Source organism: Astyanax mexicanus, chromosome 13 (assembly GCF_023375975.1).
Source record: "Astyanax mexicanus isolate ESR-SI-001 chromosome 13, AstMex3_surface, whole genome shotgun sequence".
Taxonomy (NCBI): domain Eukaryota; kingdom Metazoa; phylum Chordata; class Actinopteri; order Characiformes; family Acestrorhamphidae; genus Astyanax; species Astyanax mexicanus.
Window position 1 is genome coordinate 22,975,239 of NC_064420.1, and position 18,838 is coordinate 22,994,076.

General features: G+C 36.3%; 1 protein-coding gene and 1 long non-coding RNA gene across 2 annotated transcripts in view; one reads left to right on the top strand and one right to left on the bottom strand.

The window, feature by feature from the left end:
* Positions 1-17,048, top strand: part of LOC103043987 (nephronectin) — a 33,586-nt gene extending 16,538 nt beyond the window's left edge. The window contains exons 6-12 of the mRNA XM_022662148.2: positions 1,085-1,219; positions 1,318-1,404; positions 3,850-4,629; positions 7,224-7,313; positions 7,419-7,517; positions 11,683-11,954; positions 12,805-17,048. Coding sequence (XP_022517869.2) covers positions 1,085-1,219; positions 1,318-1,404; positions 3,850-4,629; positions 7,224-7,313; positions 7,419-7,517; positions 11,683-11,954; positions 12,805-12,906 — 1,565 coding nt within the window. The 3' untranslated portion in view covers positions 12,907-17,048. The remainder of the gene's footprint in view (positions 1-1,084; positions 1,220-1,317; positions 1,405-3,849; positions 4,630-7,223; positions 7,314-7,418; positions 7,518-11,682; positions 11,955-12,804) is intronic.
* Positions 5,796-6,718, bottom strand: LOC111188433 (uncharacterized). The gene is made up of 2 exons (XR_002648491.2): positions 6,585-6,718; positions 5,796-5,936 (listed from the first exon to the last, which is right to left on the bottom strand). It is a non-coding gene; the product is annotated as an uncharacterized LOC111188433 (long non-coding RNA).
* Positions 17,049-18,838: the final 1,790 nt, after the last annotated feature.

Consider the following 18,838-nt stretch of genomic DNA (forward strand, 5'->3'; position numbering starts at 1 on the left):
CACATGTGTATTGAAATTTTTGTAACCCCTTAACTTAATATTTGGTGACACAACCTTTGGAAAATATATTCGAAATTGATCGCTTATAATAAACACTAATTAACTGAAATTTTGGACGACTGCAAACGGATAATTTGTGCTGATACTGATGCACCCTGAGCCTGCAGGACATCTCTTTGAAATTTCTTTGGAACTTGATTGAGGCTGCTTACCCATCATCCAGACTATCCTGGTTTGCAACATTTTTTTATCATTTTTTCTCTTTCATCCACATCCAGGGAGATAAGCTACTTTATGGGTACAAACCCATGAGTTGTAAACTTTTCAATTATGTTGCGTACCGTGGACAAAGGAACAGCAAGATTTCTAGAGATGGACTTGTAACCTTGAGATTGTTGATACGTTCGACAATTTCGGTTCTCAATCCCTCAGACAGTTCTATTCTTCTCTTTCTGTTCTCTATGCTCACACAATGTAAAGATTGGGACAATTTCTTTCCTTTTTAATTAAAATGTGAATTAAAATGGGCATCACATGCTTGAAAATAAAGTTTCAAGATATTTACCCCCAATTTTGAAAAGGTTTTACAAAAAGTTTTCTCTGTTTTTTGTGTTGTTTCAATATGAACAAAGGACATAAACATTATTTCATTTGCTGGAAAATTTTCTGTGGTGCCAACAAATTGAGCCATGACTGCATGTAAATAATTACAGGTGTGGTCTGATTAGACTCTGATTAGGGTCTTGCCAGAAGAGGGTAAAAATGTGCTTCCTGTATACATAAAAAAGATCTTTAAAAAGGCTCTAAGAGGCTACTTTTGGGTAGGGAACCTCTTCGTGAGAGATCGATAAGTGCTAGACATGCCTCTATGACGTCTCGTGACCAGTGATGTAACAGGGTACTAGAACCTGCTTTATTACACATATTATATGAAGTTTCATTGGATTCCAACAACTATTTCTTGGTGCATAACTTTTTTGAACATTAGTGTGTACAGACAAATAAATATAGATGACATACAAACACAGAGACACAGACAGAAAGATTAATTGTGAGATTCATTTATGTTCACATGTCTTCTCAGATATCGACGAGTGTGCGACGGGGGAGGCGAGGTGCCCAAGGTTTCGGAAGTGTGTGAACACGTTCGGCAGTTACATCTGCAAATGCCACAAAGGCTTTGAGCTGCGCTACATTAACGGCAAATACCAGTGCGCAGGTCAGACACAGCACTACTCACACTAACCCCAACAATAACCCACATTATACACAGCACTGGTAACAATAAAAAACTGTGATGTGTGTGTTTGTGTTTAGATAAGAATGATCGCTGCCACGACAAACCGGAATCCAAGAAGTGCAAATGTAAACTTGACCCCTATGGCAGGGGCTATGACTGCAAACGTAAGTTCCTGTGTGCATGTGTGTGTATTTGTGTTTATACAGTGTGTTTGTATATAGTATCAGTCAAAATGTTTGGACACACCTAATTCAACAAATTCCATTAAACAAAAAGTGTTAAGAATCTTTTAAGTACCACATTGAGCTTTGAGGACAGATCTGCACACTCTTGGTATTTTAATCTCAGTGTCTTCATGAGGGAGAGTCACCTGGAATAGTTTTCTAAGCATCTTCAAGGAGTTCCTGGAGGTGCTGAATTATAGTTGCTGCTTTTCCTTGACTCTGTGAAGCTCCAGCTCATCCCTAATCACCTCAAATCATCATCTCAGTTGGGTTTAAGTCAGAGTATTGTGGAGAACAAACACTTTTACATAATTTCAAATGTGCCCCTTTAATTACTCTTATGTCTTTAATATTATTCTACAGTGTAGAAAATAAATGAAATAAAGAAAAATCACACATGAGGCCTTGTGCTTTGGGACCTGTGAACAATCTTTAGGTTTTCTATTTTTGGAATATTAACATTAAGAAAACTCTGATAGCAGTCTCACTCTTTCGTATCGTTTAGTTCTCCTCACCCCACAAAGACTTGAGACTTGACTTGGACTCATGACCAAAGTCTTGAGACTTGACTCTGACTTATGACCAAAGACTTAAGACTTGACTTGATTTGTGACCAAAGACTTGGGACTTGACTTAGACTCATGACCAAACACTTAAGACTTGACCAAGTCTCACCCCACAAAGACTTGAGCCTTGACTTTGACTCAACTTCACCAAGTCTCACCCCACAAAGTCTAGAGCAGGGGTGTCAAACTCATTTTGGCCGAGGGCCACATTGGCATATTGGCTGTCCTCCGAGGGCCAGATGTAACTTATAAATATAAGAAAATGTAACCAAATGTAATATATGTAAATGAATGTAATTACTCCTTAATGTTAAATAACTCTCAATATATTATTTATTCAATCAAATATTACAGTTGCATGGAAAAAATGTTTGCTTGTTGCTCTATTAACATAAATCCTGTTATGAAATCCAAAAACTCCATCAATCAAGAACCAAACTATACAAGTGAATAGAAATGACATAAAATACAAGTTATATTAACTTTGATCAAAACGTTTGATACTGAAAAGAGGCTTAATTAATATAAAATCAAAAATTGTGAGCTGTGACAGATTTAGCATTTCCTCATCCAACCACTAGTGGGAGCTGCAGCAGCACAAGCCCACAGTCTTTACTGAGTCAGAGCTACAGCCCAGCCACGGGCTACAGGACTCAGCTGAGCCAGTCTGGAGCGTTTTTAAAATTTTAAGTTCTTCTGTGTATGAAATAAAATAACCCCACTAACCGGATAATACAGCTCTCTACAGTTCATCTTTCAGCCCAAGCAGCTAACAGCAGCAGTTTAGAGCAGCCATCCCGGAGTCACTGCTCGGATTACATTATAAACAGGTCAGTTAGCGCGCTGCTAACCTCAGGATGTTTATAACTACGGAGTTTAGAACACACCACGGCTGCAAGGTTAGACTGTTGAAGGCTACTGGAGACTATTAAAGGCTATTGGAGGTTATTGAAAGGGTTATTGGGGGCAGAAATCAGTACAGGCTGGTTAGATAAGTGATTCACCTCCTCGTCCTTTGCTGAGGTGAAACTGCGACTAGCGATGTCACAGTGATGTTTATTAACCTCATTAAAACAGATTTTATCAGCTATTGTCTTATAAATATTTACACATAATTTATATCTCTTCTAAAAAGCATTTATTTTGGTCAGTAACACAAAATGCATACCGGTCTTTCGCCTTGAAGCACAGCCGTCCGTCTGCATCAACTTTTCTTTTTCTGGATATTATGGGATAAACATGTCTCAATTCCACCCGCGAAGTTACACCTTCCCTCCGGCAGGGTTTCCACATCAATGACTACACTGCCGTGTAGTGGCAGTAAGCCGTAACTTTGCGGGTAATACAATCGACAAGCATTGTGGGAAATGTATTTTTTGGTCAAAGAACGCTTCTGACCTATTTATTATAGACACTAAGATTTTACAAGCTCTCGCGGGCCACATAAAAAGACGTGGCGGGCCACATTTGGCCCGCGGGCCTTGTGTTTGACACATGTGGTCTAGAGAATTAACTTGCACTCATGACCAAAGACTTGAGACTTGACCTAGACTCATCATGACCAAATACTTAAGACTTGACCAAATCCCACTCCACAAAAACTTGAGACTTGACTTGGACCCATGACTTGGACTTGCATAAAAGACTTGTGAACTTCTCTGAGCATAGAAGTTAGCTAGATGGATCAGGGAGTTGGAGCTAAAGTCTGAGATAGCTCTCCAGGAGCAGGGTTGGTGACCCTGTTCATTTATACCTCTCTATATTGGGGAATTTTCCTCATTTTAAACTAAACTTATGTCTTGTGTTTTTTTTTTCTCAGCTGTTATTAAAGTGACTATTGAGCCAGCCAGACCAGCTACAACAGCAAAACCTACAACACGGGTCACCACGGCAACAGTAACTACGACTACCAATCCTCCAACAACCACTATCACAACTACAACCAAACCACCAACTACTACCACAACAACCACATCACCAACAACCACCATCAGCACTACAACAATTCCACCAACAACATTTTTAACCACTGTTGCTACAACAACAATGCCAACCACTGTTGCTATGACAACAATGCCAACCACTGTTGCCACAACCACGATTCCAACCACTGTCCCTACGACCACGATTCCAACAACTGTCCCTACAAGGATCCCAACAACTGTCCCTATGACAACAATCCCAACAACTGTCCCTACGACAACGATTCCAACAACTGTCCCTACGACGACAATCCCAACAACTGTCCCTACGACGACAATCCCAACAACTGTCCCTACGACAACGATTCCAACAACTGTCTCCACAACAACAGTACCAACCACTGTGGTCACAACCATAGTTCCAACAACTCTCGCCATGGAAACAACAACTATTCCAGAAAGTACAACTACGGAGCTACCAACTACAACAACAGCTGCCACAACAACTACCTCCACAACTGTTACCACAACAACCACCACCACTACAACAACCACAAGTTCCACTCCTGCAGCCCCTCCACCAACAGCACCTCCAACCACGAGCCCACTGATCACCAGTACGCTAGACAACCGCATCCAAAAGGAGATAACTCAGAGACCACGTGGAGATGTACACAGTAAGACCACATAAACACACACAAAATGTACATTTACATATATAACGTGTATATATGTAGTAATAATGAACCCCCTATGTGTTTTATATATACAGTCATGTAAAAAATATTAGGACACTCTATGCTCATAATACTAATAATGTCTGTTAGACGTTTTCTAAAACCATCTAGCAGTCTCTGTCATTGACAGGGAGAATGTTTTCCTACTCATCCATGCAGAATTCTTTCAGCTGTTTGAGGTTTAAGGGGTTTCTTTTATGCACAGCCCATTTCAAATCACCCTATAACATCTCAATAGTTTTATAACCTGGGCTTTAACTTGTCCATTTCAAAACCATCTTTTTTTTCTTTTGAGGCATTACTTGGTAGATTACCTATAATGTTTTGGCCATTGTAGTTTGTCATTTGTCAGTTTGTCATGTCACGGTCCACCTCTTCTTCAGCTTCAGTTTTTGGACAGATCTAAAGGTCTAAAAATTCCCCCAATTTTAAGCTCAATCAGAAACAGTGAAGAATGAAGTATAATATAGTAAGACTAGTGGATATAGGATAGAGAGCTTACCAGGCCCTGCAACAGCAAAACAGCCCCAAATAATTTGCCATTTCTTCATTCATGCTGCACAGTTTTGTGGATCTTTTGCTCAAATACTTTGTGTTTGGTTTGCACCAAACATGTGTTCTGTTATTGGGATCAAATAATTAAACTAATGATTAATGAATCATTAATAGGGGTGGGTATTATCACTGATTTCCCAGTTTGATTTGATTTCAATTTACAAGGTGCCGATTTGATTCAATATCGATTAATTTAGGAAAATGTAAAATTTTTAGGGAAAGTTACAATAAAAAAAAAATATTTTTGTAGTTTGAATATGAAATTGTAAGGAATGCTGAAACTTCCATTATAAAAATAGTAGTGCTTATATTATATTATTATTATAATCTTATATTATAAGACTTAAACAAGTTACAATATTTTTTTAATAATGAGGTTTTGGAAGCCATGGTTTTCAACAACACTGTGGACTTGCATAAAACAAAAACATAACATACTTCATAATTAGATTTATTTGCAAATAAAAGTGTAAAATTTACCCACACCCACTAGTTCAGATGTAATACTTCAATAAGCATAGCGACAATAAAAACACAACAAGCTAAATGAATAAGATAAGGAGAGAAACTTTATTAAATGCAAAAGAAAAACACTTCATAAAAGGAGCAAATGCCACCTCCAGCTGTTGTAAGCGGAGCTCATTTCCTCTGTTATAAGACCCTCCTCCCCGGCCCGTTAATCACGTTCATCCCTGTGGACAAAATAATCGGAATTAGTATCAGCACTTTATAGAGAACACAATCGTAATTCCACTATTTACACATTAAATCAGTAAGTTACAGGTTAATCTACAGTTATTCTGTCTAACAGTTAAACCTTTTACACATTAAATCAGTTAATTACAGGTTAATCTACAGTTATTGTGTCTAGAAGTTAAGCCTTTTACACATTAAATCACTCAGTTACAGGTTAATCTACAGGTATTCCAGCTAACAGTTATACCTGTTACACATTAAATCACTCAGTTACAGGTTAATCTACAGTTATTCCGTCAAACAGTTAAACCTTTTACACATTAAATCAGTTAATTAGAGGTTAATCTACAGTTATTGTGTCTAGAAGTTAAGCCTTTTACACATTAAATTACTCAGTTACAAATTAATCTACAGCTAAACCTTTTACACTGCCTGGCGCTGCTAGCTTAGCAAACTAGCCGAATTTGATACTCGAAAATCCTGCTAGCGCGTTTAGCTTCCCCGGTGAAACGGCTAACATGCTAAGCTAAAGGTAGCTTCACTCAAATTATGTACAGGTAAAAACAACACTGAAAAAACAACTTATAACAGTGTAAAATAAACACATGCAGCAGTGAGTGGAAACACAGAAGAAAATTACTTACATATTTACAGAAACTCCAGTGTAGCAGTGCCGACTCCTGGGCGCCGTCACTCATGCTCCAGCCATGCTTAACTGATCACCCCAGCCAGAGGGCAGTGCTCGAAAAAAAGGCTGGGCTCACGAGATAAAACGTGAGGCATTGAAACTGTACACATATAGAGGGAAAATAGGCTGATTCTAAGGATCATTCTTGGGTTTAAATAAATGGATATCGGATCAATCAAATGAATATTGAGTTAAATCTAAACATCGATTTTTTAAACACACCCTGTTCTAATCGTCAACCAAAAGACATGTAAACAATCAAATCCATGCACAGTGTGTGTGTGTGCACACAATACTGTTATTAGCCATATTAGGCGATGGTAAAACTGACTGATTGCAGTCATGCTGAGAGCAACTGGCACTTTGGAGGATCTGGCAACCCTCACAGCCTTAACAGCTTATACTTCAGCAGGGCATGAATGTAAATTATAGTTCAGCAGCACCGGAGAAAAGACTTCCATATACACACCCCCCTCCCCCTCCATCAACCCCTCTTCCCTCAGACTGCTTGCTGTCAGACTGCTTTCACCTTTTTAGTCTCAAGATGCTCCTTAGTGTCTAATTTTAGTCTGTAATACCTGTCTGGTCTCTGCAGTTCCGAGGAACCGTGGTGAGAACAGTGTGTTTGATCTGGACTTTGATATCGAGCTGGGGAACACGGCAGAGTTCGCCCGAGATGATCCGGGTAAATCTCCACTCAGCCACACAGATTTTCTTCCCAATATTCACATTATAAAGTCTCAAAACCTCATAAAGTCTACTGGCTGTGTGTGTGTGTGTGTGTGTGTAGGTGCGGGATCTTTGAGCTGCTCTTTTGATCAGGGAGTTTGCAGCTGGATGACTGACCGTGAAGGAGACGTGCGCTGGGAAACGGTCAATGATCCAGAAGGTGAGACACACACACTAAAAGTACCAAAGTACTGTAGAGGACTCTTCAGGGGCTGTGAGACGTCTAGATTTTGGCTGTAGTGAAAGTTTTTTATATGTCTGTGGAGGACAAAAAACATCTGGTGGTGGACATCTGCTGGGCGTTACATATAAGTAATTTAAACAAAAGTTGACGTCATTTAAATCAGAAAAATACACTTTTCATACACATAAAAACAAATTTTATTCATATTTTAATCAGAAATTACAAAATAATGTGCATATTAAAGTCTCTTTGTTGATCAATTCAAGCTGAAGTCAGTTTGGCCCAAAAAGGACATCCAATCAGCATGTTTTCCTTATGGTATTTGGGTAGATAGAGCCAAGCAAGCTCTACATTCAAACACACTAGTAAAACTACATAATATCACTGTTATCCTCCGACAATCAGAGGATAACAGTTTTCAGTCATTTAAACACTGAAGCTACTTTTACAGCATTGTGTAGATTATTTATTCTGGATTAACAGAACTAAAAAAAAATTCTAACATTACTTGAAAAAAAAATATATTCATTTCTTTTCCAATTTAAGGGTGTAATTTCAATAGCAAGCATTTAATACTCTAATGCTCTTTTTGTAAAACAATAGGTCACTCAGGGTTGTATAGGCATGCTGCACGTGAAATTGTTCTTCCACCCCCATTACCTGCACAAGCCAATAAAAAAAAACGAGGAAAAGACCCAAACTGACGTCAACCGGTAAATTAGAATTTATGGCCTCGCCCGGCTTGGCTTGTGACCACCCACTGCGTATGCATGCCATGCATATTTATGAGACAGAGCCGAAATCCTGTCATTCTTTCCTGATCACTCCACCAAACTAAAACAGCCAGTTTTACAAAACTGAAAAAAATAAATAATAAGAGACCACTTAAAAATTATGAGTTTCTTCGATTTTACCAAGTTAAAAAACTTCTGGAATATAATGAAGAATTTTTACACCAGTAGTGGCATAAAGTTACCCAAAAGCAGTGTGTAAGACTGGTGTTTAAGGTGCATGAAAACTGTGATTAAAAAACCATGGTAGTTATTCCACCAAATATTGATTTCTGAACTCTTAAAACGTTATGAATATGAACTTGTTTTCTTTGCATTATTTGAGGTCTGAAAGCTCTGCATCTTTTTTTGTAATTTCAGCCATTTCTCATTTTCTGCAAATAAATGCTCTAAATGACAATATTTTTATTTGGAATTTGGGAGAAATGTTGTCTGTAGTTTATAGAATAAAACAACAATGTTCATTTTACTCAAACATATATCTATAAAAAACAAAATCAGAGAAGTTGATTCAGAAACTGAAGTGGTCTCTTATGTTTTTCCAGAGTTGTATATAATATTGATGATAGGAAAGTGGCAGCATTTTTTTTTTAACAAATATATTTTCTTTTGGGACTATTTTAATTTCAACAACCTGCCCTGTATCCCGCCACCATTTTAATGACATGCTATTTTACATTCAGTATCTTGAACATTTCATACTGGGTAAATCTAGAAAAGTTTATAATGTAAACAATTGTGAAACTAGCTGGACTTCCCCTTTAAGTACAGAAACACAGTATAAGAAACAAACACCACTTCCTCTTTTTAGGTGTACCTCAGTTAATAAATAAAGAAAACCGTTCCTCCTCAGTGAACTCTACTTTAAACCTCCTGGCATGCCACTCAAACCCAGCAGCCAATTACATCCATAAACACACAGAGACACATTTCACAACACAGTAACACTGCAGACTGCAGACTGAAACTACCAGGCCAGAATAAACAGAGACACAGAGAGAGAGAGAAAGACTAAAATAAAGAGAGAGGGAGTGCAGATGGAACCAACAGAGGAAAATGGAAAGAGAGAGAGAGAGCGAGAAAAAGAGTGAGTGCTTAAGCAATCCGGGATCAACCTCAGCGCAAGCCGGGCTCAGTAATTCATAAAGGGATTTAGGGACAGAGAACGAAGCAGCATGAAGGAAAGCGAGAGAGCGAGGAAGAGGGAGAGAAGATGACGATGTAGAGCCCAAGCGATGTTCTGAAGATAAGCTATAAAAATATTTATAAAGATTTTAAAGTTCAGAAATAATTTCATTCTGAATGTTCTCGACTCAAACACTGCAACTGTCTTTGTCTGCTGTTTCTCTACACACTTCACCCACTACTGTTCACCTTCAGCCAATCAGGACAATCTGGTCTTCTTTGTTTAGCCTCCATAAAGATCGAAACATGATGCTGTTTTCACATTACAGAGTGGCACAAATGTGATTTTTTTTCTAAAGTGAATTTATTGTTTTTTTGGGTTTACTCAATACTTTTTTCAATAAACGTCTGTTAAATGGAAAGACATGTTCTTCAGGCCTGACGGTGCAGCACTCAACAGCTGCATATTGGTCAGACTGTGGTCAAACTGTTGTTAGTTTGGATTATTTAGATTAGATTTAGATGGTTAGATTAGATGACTGGTTAAGAATTAAATGCAAAGACAAACTGTGTGAGCGCCCCTTTAAATTCTGTGAATGTCAATGTAGGAAAGTACAACCACTCTGTTATCAGAATGCCCACAAAGGGAGCCATCAAACTAGTTGCTGACAGTAAGTAGCCAGCCAGGTTCGTGATTCCTGCAGCTGGCAAAATATGAAACTTCAGCAATCATAAAGCAAAGAAAAGAAAGGAGAGAAAGAAAGTGATAATTTCCATTACAATTTGGCTTTATGTGTGGTGACATTTAGCAGCAGGTACACTGTGAAAAATAAAACTTAAAAATGTTCTGCTTAATGTGATTTTTAAGTCAGCTGAATGAGAAATACTGAATTGCACCCTAAAATATTGCAAACTAATCACTCCAACGTACTTTATTAGGTTTCTTGTTAAAAGTTGGTCTAACTAAATAATCTCCAACCACTCTGCACTACTGCACATGCTCAGTTTGACACCTTTTTTTGCAGGGGTTTTCACTTGATGTTAATCACGCTATTTGCATATTGGGCGTGTCCTTCCACTTCTCACTCGCCATCAGTGTGTAAGCATTTTCCACAAGCTGCCTTCACTTGGAATTTGCATATATGTTCTATAATAGTAACTGCCTGGTCTCTGTGTTGAAGGCTGTAAGAGCAAGTTACTATATTTTGTGTTGCTGAGGCCATCTGGTTACATTTGCATTAATTGCAATTGTTTTACATGCCTGACAACAAGGTGGTTATGTAATAATCATAAAATCCACATAAATTCCAAATACGCAGTTGCTATGTTAAATTAACAAAAAATATAGTGTTGCACCTGCTTTTGATTTATGTAAAACATTTCATTGGTGCAACTTATTTTTTAGTTGGTTCTAAAGGATAGTCAGCAAAACTTGCAAAACACATTTTGTAGAACTTAAATCAGGCCAACTAAAGACACAAATTACATTTTGAATTTGGTGAGATTTTATATTTGAAGTTTCAATGCATGTGAAAAATGAATGATCTTAGCTAAAGATTTCTGGTTGGCACAACTGCATGTGGTTTTCTTCCAAACTCAAAAATCTAGTGCAGTAAGTTGCCTTAATATTTTGAGTTTTCTCAACTTTTTTATTTTTACAGTGTAGGCTAGCAACAAATTATATGGAAATATCTATGTTGGCTACATGCCTAGCAGTCAATGCTAGTAACAAACTAAAACAGCTAGTGCAACTTTTTTTCAAGCAGGCTGATAATATGGCATAGGGGTGGTCTAATATGGGGTTGGTTGGTCAGTGTATTTTGCTTTGGACCCCCAAAAGCCTTAAAACGGCCCTGGGCAGCAGATCACTCGACAATTGGACCAACTGATGGAATAAACTGGTCTCGATGAGGTTAAGCTATTACTTCTGTAACTTTAGCCAGGCAGTTGTGTTCACACTATTGACAAATCTGGGTCTCTAACACAGATGAGAACATTCTGTTTGCACAGAAAGATTGGATCCAAATATTTAAACCTCAATTGCTATTTGAAAGGATTGAATGTAAATGCTGCCTAAAACCAAAACTTTGCAGAACCCGAATTATTTTAAGCTTAATATTTCTATTTATGTATTTATTAATCTATTGCTAATGCTAATGCTAGTCTTAGCTGTCTGCCCACTGTTTAGGTAATCTGTTCTGAACTGTCGTGTTATTACTATTCAGGTGGGCGATACCTGACAGTAGCAGAGGCACCATCTAGACGAAGCTTCAGAGGGGCACGGCTCACCATTCCTTTATCCTCGCCAACGAATCCGCCATGGAAAGGGGGTGACCTTTGTCTGGCCTTCAGGCACCGCCTCCATGGCCATCACATTGGCTCCCTGCAGCTGTTTGTGAGAAATGGGCGGAGTCACAGCCCTGCCATCTGGAACAGGACTGGCGGGCATGGCTGGAGGCAAACGCAGATCACTTTGTGGGGACAGGGCTTGAAGAGTGTAAGTGTATTTTTGTACTGATACGCGTGGTATTTTGTTGTTTCCCAGCCAACTTGTTCACACTAAAATGAAAAAGTTTAGAAAACTCAAAATGCAACCTACAGCACTACATTTTTGAAGTTTGAGGCCATTTCAAACGTTTCAGTAAATCACCACCAGTTATGCCAAATAATATTCAGTGGATATATGTATAAAAACTTTAAATATTAAGTTTCACCGACTTAAAAAAATTATGTTATGATTTTAGTTTACCTAATGTAAGTTCTTTGAAATGTGTATTATACGTTCTGCTGACTATCCTTTTTGATCAACCAAAAAAAAATGTGTCAAAATTTGTGTTTAATATTAATCAAATTCATATAGCGGGACAACATTATATTTTGTGTTCATTTTATTTAGGGAATTGGGAATTTATTAAATTTATTACATAATATATGTAAGCTTGCGGTAATAGAATATATATATTGTCGCTGTTCTATGAAAAACACTTATCTCCATTTTTGTTGATTTTTAGTTTACTACATAATTTAAACAGACAAACTGTCCCTTACACTGTGGCAAAATTTCTTGATGAACGGACCAATACAAACTCTTCAAAATTACCTGAAATAAACTCTTTTTATATTGACTTCCACTTAAATTTTAAAACGTTTTTTTCTCTCTCCTGTAAAGTTGCTGTTTTGGAGATAAGTGTTTTCATTGGATAGCGACGATATACACTGAGCAACACAAAACATAGCAACTGTGTTATGCTAATTATTGCCTATTGCAGGGAAACACAAGGTTCTGATTCCAATCAATCCCTGGTTATTGGTAATGGGTGGTGTTACTGGATTTGTGTGACTTCCAGGTGGTCTTAAAAGGAGAACGGAGGAGAGGAAGGAGTGGAGAGATCGCTGTCGATGACTTCATCTTACGGAGAGGAGCATGTGGTGATGGAAGTAGAGAGTAACACACACAAACACAAACACACATTTACTCACAACCACAAGTATCAGTTTTCACAAAGAGGAACTCAGAGGATTGACTGTTCACCACCCAGCATCAGGACCGCTGTGCGGGGTCTCTGATCCATATGGATACGGGGTAGAGACCACTGTGAGCACTGGACTCGAGGTTCTGATGAGTACCTGTTCTTCTTGTTAGTTGGTAGTAATCTACACAACAGCTTCTCTGGAGACTCTCTGTTCCACATGGTGTTTACACTCGACATGCTGAAAGAATCCATCCACTATGAGGCGACCCTCTGTCAGCTTCTGTTCTGCCAGGGGGTCCGGCTCCCCTTCTGTTCCCTCACTCAATTCTAGAGAGGGAGCTGAGCAAGAAGACAGAATCAGCTTTTGCAGGTTATTGTGCATGTTTGTTTGTTTTACACACTTTTAGCTTTGAATTGCTTTGAATGCAACAGGATTGTTTTTTTTTATGGTTTTCTAATTGAAATATGAGCATCATTTTCATGTATGCACTTAGAACTAGGGTGAATTAAGGGTGATTGAGACACAGGGGGCATTTACCGATATATGGCACACCAGTCATTTGCACACTGCATAGCTTGATTTAGAGCATGTTAAGTGTGTCTTTGGTATCGTAAGGGTGCAAAAACAAAAGGCCTTTCACAGCTCCAAATGCACAAAAGGTAAAAAAAACGAATTCTCTTAATTAATCATGGTTGTGTTTTGGGCGTAACGTGAAATTAACGTGACTAATTATTCAGTTGTCATTCCCTTTAAGAAGCAGGTGCGCTCTGACCTTGGCGAGTTGGTATCTTAACAGCGCTGCACTTTTTGCTCAGCAGAGGATGATCATTCTAGTCATGCTGTTTAGGTACACTATCAGCTCATTTACGGGAACACTATTGTTATTTTATTCTTTACTCTGTTTATTGTTGCAGTGCATTTATTTGTGTGTGTAACGAGCAAGGGTGTACACACACAAGGCTAACATACGATTGGACAGCTAACTGTTGACTGTTGTCAGGGTTTTAATCAGTCAGTGGCGTATAGTGACCTGTATTTCCCGCAGCCAAGATAAAGACATGCCTGAACACACCTCATGTCCAGATCTCTATGCCCATCAGTGTGGATTTATTCCTACTCAAGGTGTGAAAATAGACTGTTGAAGGGGTGTAAGATAGCAATGAGCATCGCAACGCACCTTGCGCATGGGTGTACGTTAGGACCCAGGGTCAAATGGGGTTGTTTAGCTTTGTTTAGCTAGGTTTATTTTCTTACGTGAAGCAAAAAAGCAAGTTTTTCCCACAAAATTGTAATTAACATCTCCAGTATGACATGAATTGATTGCTTGTTTGGCTATTTTGTTCCATTAATGGCAACAGGCAACAAAAACTACACCAATCACCCTTAATTCACCCTGTATACTACTGTTACAGTAGTCATCAGTGAAATATATGAATATTTGTAGATACATTTTTTAAATAATTAACAATAATATAATGTAGGTTCCCCCTCATTAAAAAAAAAGATTTCACCCATTAAGGCGTGGACTTTAGAAAACCTCTTCAGCAGATCCTGTAAGTACAACCCCAATTCCAATTAAGTTGGGACATTGTGTAAAACATGAGTAAAAACAGATCATTTGCAAATTCTTTTCAACCTATATTCAATTAATTACACCTCAAAGACAATATATTTCATGGATAAACTGATCATCTTTATTTGTTTTTGCAAATATTCATTCATTTTCTAGAAACCTAAGGATGCTTTACAATTTACACGTTTAACACAACCATTTAGCAATCATCCACACATCGGTGAGAAGCAGCGGCCAATAGCGCACAGTGTACTCTCAACCGGAAACAACTGTCCACCTGGAGGACTGCATTGGGCACTACAGCATTTACCCAGGACAGAGTGCCAATCCATATCTGGGCACACATATATACATTTTACACACACCCAATCCAATCCTATAGACATGCCTATACATACATACACAAATCAATTTAGAGTATTCAGTTTTCAATAGTCAACAGTATTCAATGTTTTGAACATTAAATATCTGGTATTTGTAGTGTATTCAATTAAATATAGGTTAAAAGGTTTGCAAATCATTGTATTCTGTTTTTTTTTTATTATGTTTTACATAACTTCCCTGCTTCATTGGAACTAAGGTTGTAGTCAAGTAGGACCTTCTTGATCATAAATGGTTCTTGGTGATGCTCTGACCCAGTTTTCTAGCCATCACACTTTCCTTTATGTCAAAGTGTCTCAGATTCTTATGTTTGGCCAGTTTTCCCACATCTAAATCAATCAATTCAAGAATTGACTGATCACTCGCTGCCTAATATATCTATTTCTCCACAGGTTGAAACCTTTTAAACCAGATTATCAACACTCATCATCAATATTCACTTCCCCTGACTGTTTAATGTTTTTACTGGTCAGTGCATTACATCACAAGTAGATCTTTGTTGTAAATTATTATTGTTTTAATAACAATTAAGGTGCTCATATAGACACTGAGTTTAATTTTTTATTCACGTGGAAATTATACGCATATCTGAATCAAGCACTTTTCTCAGTTGATGGCAAAGTTTGATGATTCTGGTCTTGTATATTTAAAAAAAAAAGATTAATTATTATTCTTAGTATTCTTAGTATTTATAACACACAAATGAAAGTGTTTCTATGAACATGTATTTGGAAATGTCATAACGTTTATCACATAACATATCACATACCTCTTTGTAATGGTGCTAACTGTATTTTTGCCATGAGGTTCTGTGTAACACTTATAGTTTTAAATTTTGCTTTTTTTTTTAATTGAAAAGCAGAAAAACAAAGCTGAATCTACAAAGTAAAAAAAACTGTGTGCCCTATAAGAAAGTGAAAAAGGAGAAAACTATTTTTTACTATTAATGTTTACATTGTTCAGATTTTCTCATCATTTGAAGTGACCAAAATGCAAATGCCTTTTTCTCCTTTCTTTTCTGGCTTCCTGATACATAATTCCACTTCATGTCATTGCATTCAATTTATACCCTTGTGAAAAGGAAATATACTTTAAAGCATTAAACGTATGTTTAAATTAGGTAAAGAATACTAAAAGTGCATTTTCAAGTTAATGTACTTTATGAAAATACACATTAAATCTGCTTTTCTTTGTATTTCTATTTAAGCAGTATGTTATAAATTATACATTGTGTTTATGGAAAATATATATAGTAGCATTAAATACTTAAAGTGCACTTTAGTGTAGTGTTTTTCTCAGTAGCATCAAGGTGTACACAATATGTGCATCAATACTCAAATTAGTACATTTGCATTATACCTTGTATATTAAAAATGATGTTTAAAAAACACACTCTTAAATCTACTTAGGTTCACACAAGTTGTACAAGAAAAGCACTCAAAAACACAATTTAATGCTTTAATGTTTTATTTAAATATAGCTTAATTACAACTGAAATATAGGTGCCAAAAAGTTGTTCCAAAACAGTTTTCAAAATTTCAATTTTTAAAAGTATGTACTTTTCCATATAAAGTATACTTTTAGAAAATATACTTAATACGCTTTTCTTTTACAAGGGTAACCAGTCGTTAACTGAGGGCCCCAGGCCACCTTGGGGCCCTAGGTTTTAAAATGCTAATACTGCTATTACTAACAGTAATACTAAGAATATAACTCATACTAGTGAGCCCCACATGAATGACTACCCCAGGTTAGTGGTAGCATCCATCCCACAATTTAAACTAATATGCTTACATGTTTTTATTCTGGTGGAGGGTGATTCAAAAACAGCAACATGTGCATTTTTTCAGCTTTTAATTTGAGAAATTCAAAACAGAATGAATAAGTGTTACACAAACTCATGAACAACATTCTGTTTGTTTTCCGCACAAACTAATACTGCAGATTAACACTTTAAGGTGCTAATCAGTGTTCCGTTTCAGCTCATCTGATTCAGCTAATGTGGGGCATTGCTTCCTCTCTGACTGTCAGTATTGTATTATACCCTTCTTTATTATTTTGTTTGTGTACTGGACCTGCTGTATGATTGTTATGATTATATTATTATCTTGAAATGCTGTATCTGCATCTTTTACATTGTAAATAAATGTAAGTCTTTGTACACTTTTGAGTCCGCTATTCTTCAGAACATCTTAAAAAATGATAACTGCTCAAACTTTTGAATTTGTTTACTTGTAGTAAATATTGTAAGCAGTAAAATAGCTGTTAGAAGTTCTTTCGTCACTTTTTTTTTTTATTATTTAAGATTTATTCATTTCATTATAAACAAAATACAATTTTACAGAAAAAGAGAAATATACAAATCACAAATAAAATGAAAGGCAGCAGAAAGAAGAAAAAAATCTTATAATATCTGCCCCTTTTATCCCAAAAATATTTAAGAACAATAGTACATTTTTGGAAAAAAACAAAAAAAACAAAAACAAACAAACAAAAAAAAAATATATATATAGACAAAAAACATCAATCCTTCTCAAACAATTTATATAGTTACACATTATACTATTTCATTTTTTTTTTATATACAGACCAGCTTTTATCATTTTTTTAAACACATACATTGATCTAGCATTTTTAACATCACTCTCCAAATTATTCCATAATCTTATTCCTTGAATTACAGTACACCGCTCCTTCAGACTAGTTCGAAATTTAGGTTTTACAAACATCTCTATCCCCTTAAGATTATAACAACTTTTTCTCTTCACAAAATTTAATTGAATGTTTGAACTTAATATTTTTTTATGAGCCTTATACATAAATAATAAAATATAAAAGTCAACTAAATCATAGAATTTCAATAATTTCAACTGATAAAACAATGTATTTGATGGATGACTGTAATGTTTTCTGGTGATAATTCTTACAGCCCTTTTCTGTAGAATAAGAATAGAATTTGTAATTGTTTTACACGCTTTTCCCCAGACTTCAATACAGTAGATTAAGTGTGGAACAATTATAGCATTATACAATATATACAGAGCTTTATCATTAAATAACTCCCTTACTTTGTACAATAATGCAATAGATTTAGCGATTTTAGTTTTTAAATGATTTATGTGTGGTTTCCATGTCAGCTTTTCATCAATGATGACACCCAGAAACTTCACCTCACTGACTCTACAAATCTCAACACCATCAACTCTAAATGGAATATCAATAGTTTTCTTTCTATTACTGAATATCATATAGTTTGTTTTATCCAGGTTTAATGATAATTTATTAAGCTGAAACCAAGTTTGTATTTTCACAAATTCTATCTGTATAATATCCAACATTCGTTCTATATCTTTACCTAAACAAAAAAAAGTGGTATCATCTGCAAATAGAATACATTTAAAGAATCCTGACACATTTACCAAGTCATTTACATATAAAATAAATAACTTTGGACCAAGTACAGAACCCTGAGGAACTCCACATGTAATATTACAAAGTTCAGATCGTACATCACTTATTTGTACAAATTGTTTTCTATTTTCTAGATAGCTAGCTACCCACTGTTGTGCTGTCCCTCTAATGCCATATTTATTCAGCTTTTCAAGAAGAATACTATGGTCAATGGTGTCAAATGCTTTCTTTAGATCAACAAAGATGCTAACACAGTACTCTTTTTGATCCACAGCAGTTGTTATCTGCTCCATCAATTCAATGAGAGCCATTGATGTTGAATTATTTGCTCTAAATCCATACTGACTGCTACTTAAAATATTTTGTTTATCAATAAATTTATCTAATCTATTCACAAATAATTTCTCTAGAATTTTTGAAAACTGTGGCAACAAAGATATTGGTCTATAGTTTTTAAAGACACATTTGTCACCATTCTTATAAAGAGGAACTATCTTAGCTATTTTCATATTATCAGGAAATATTCCAGTTGAAAACGATAA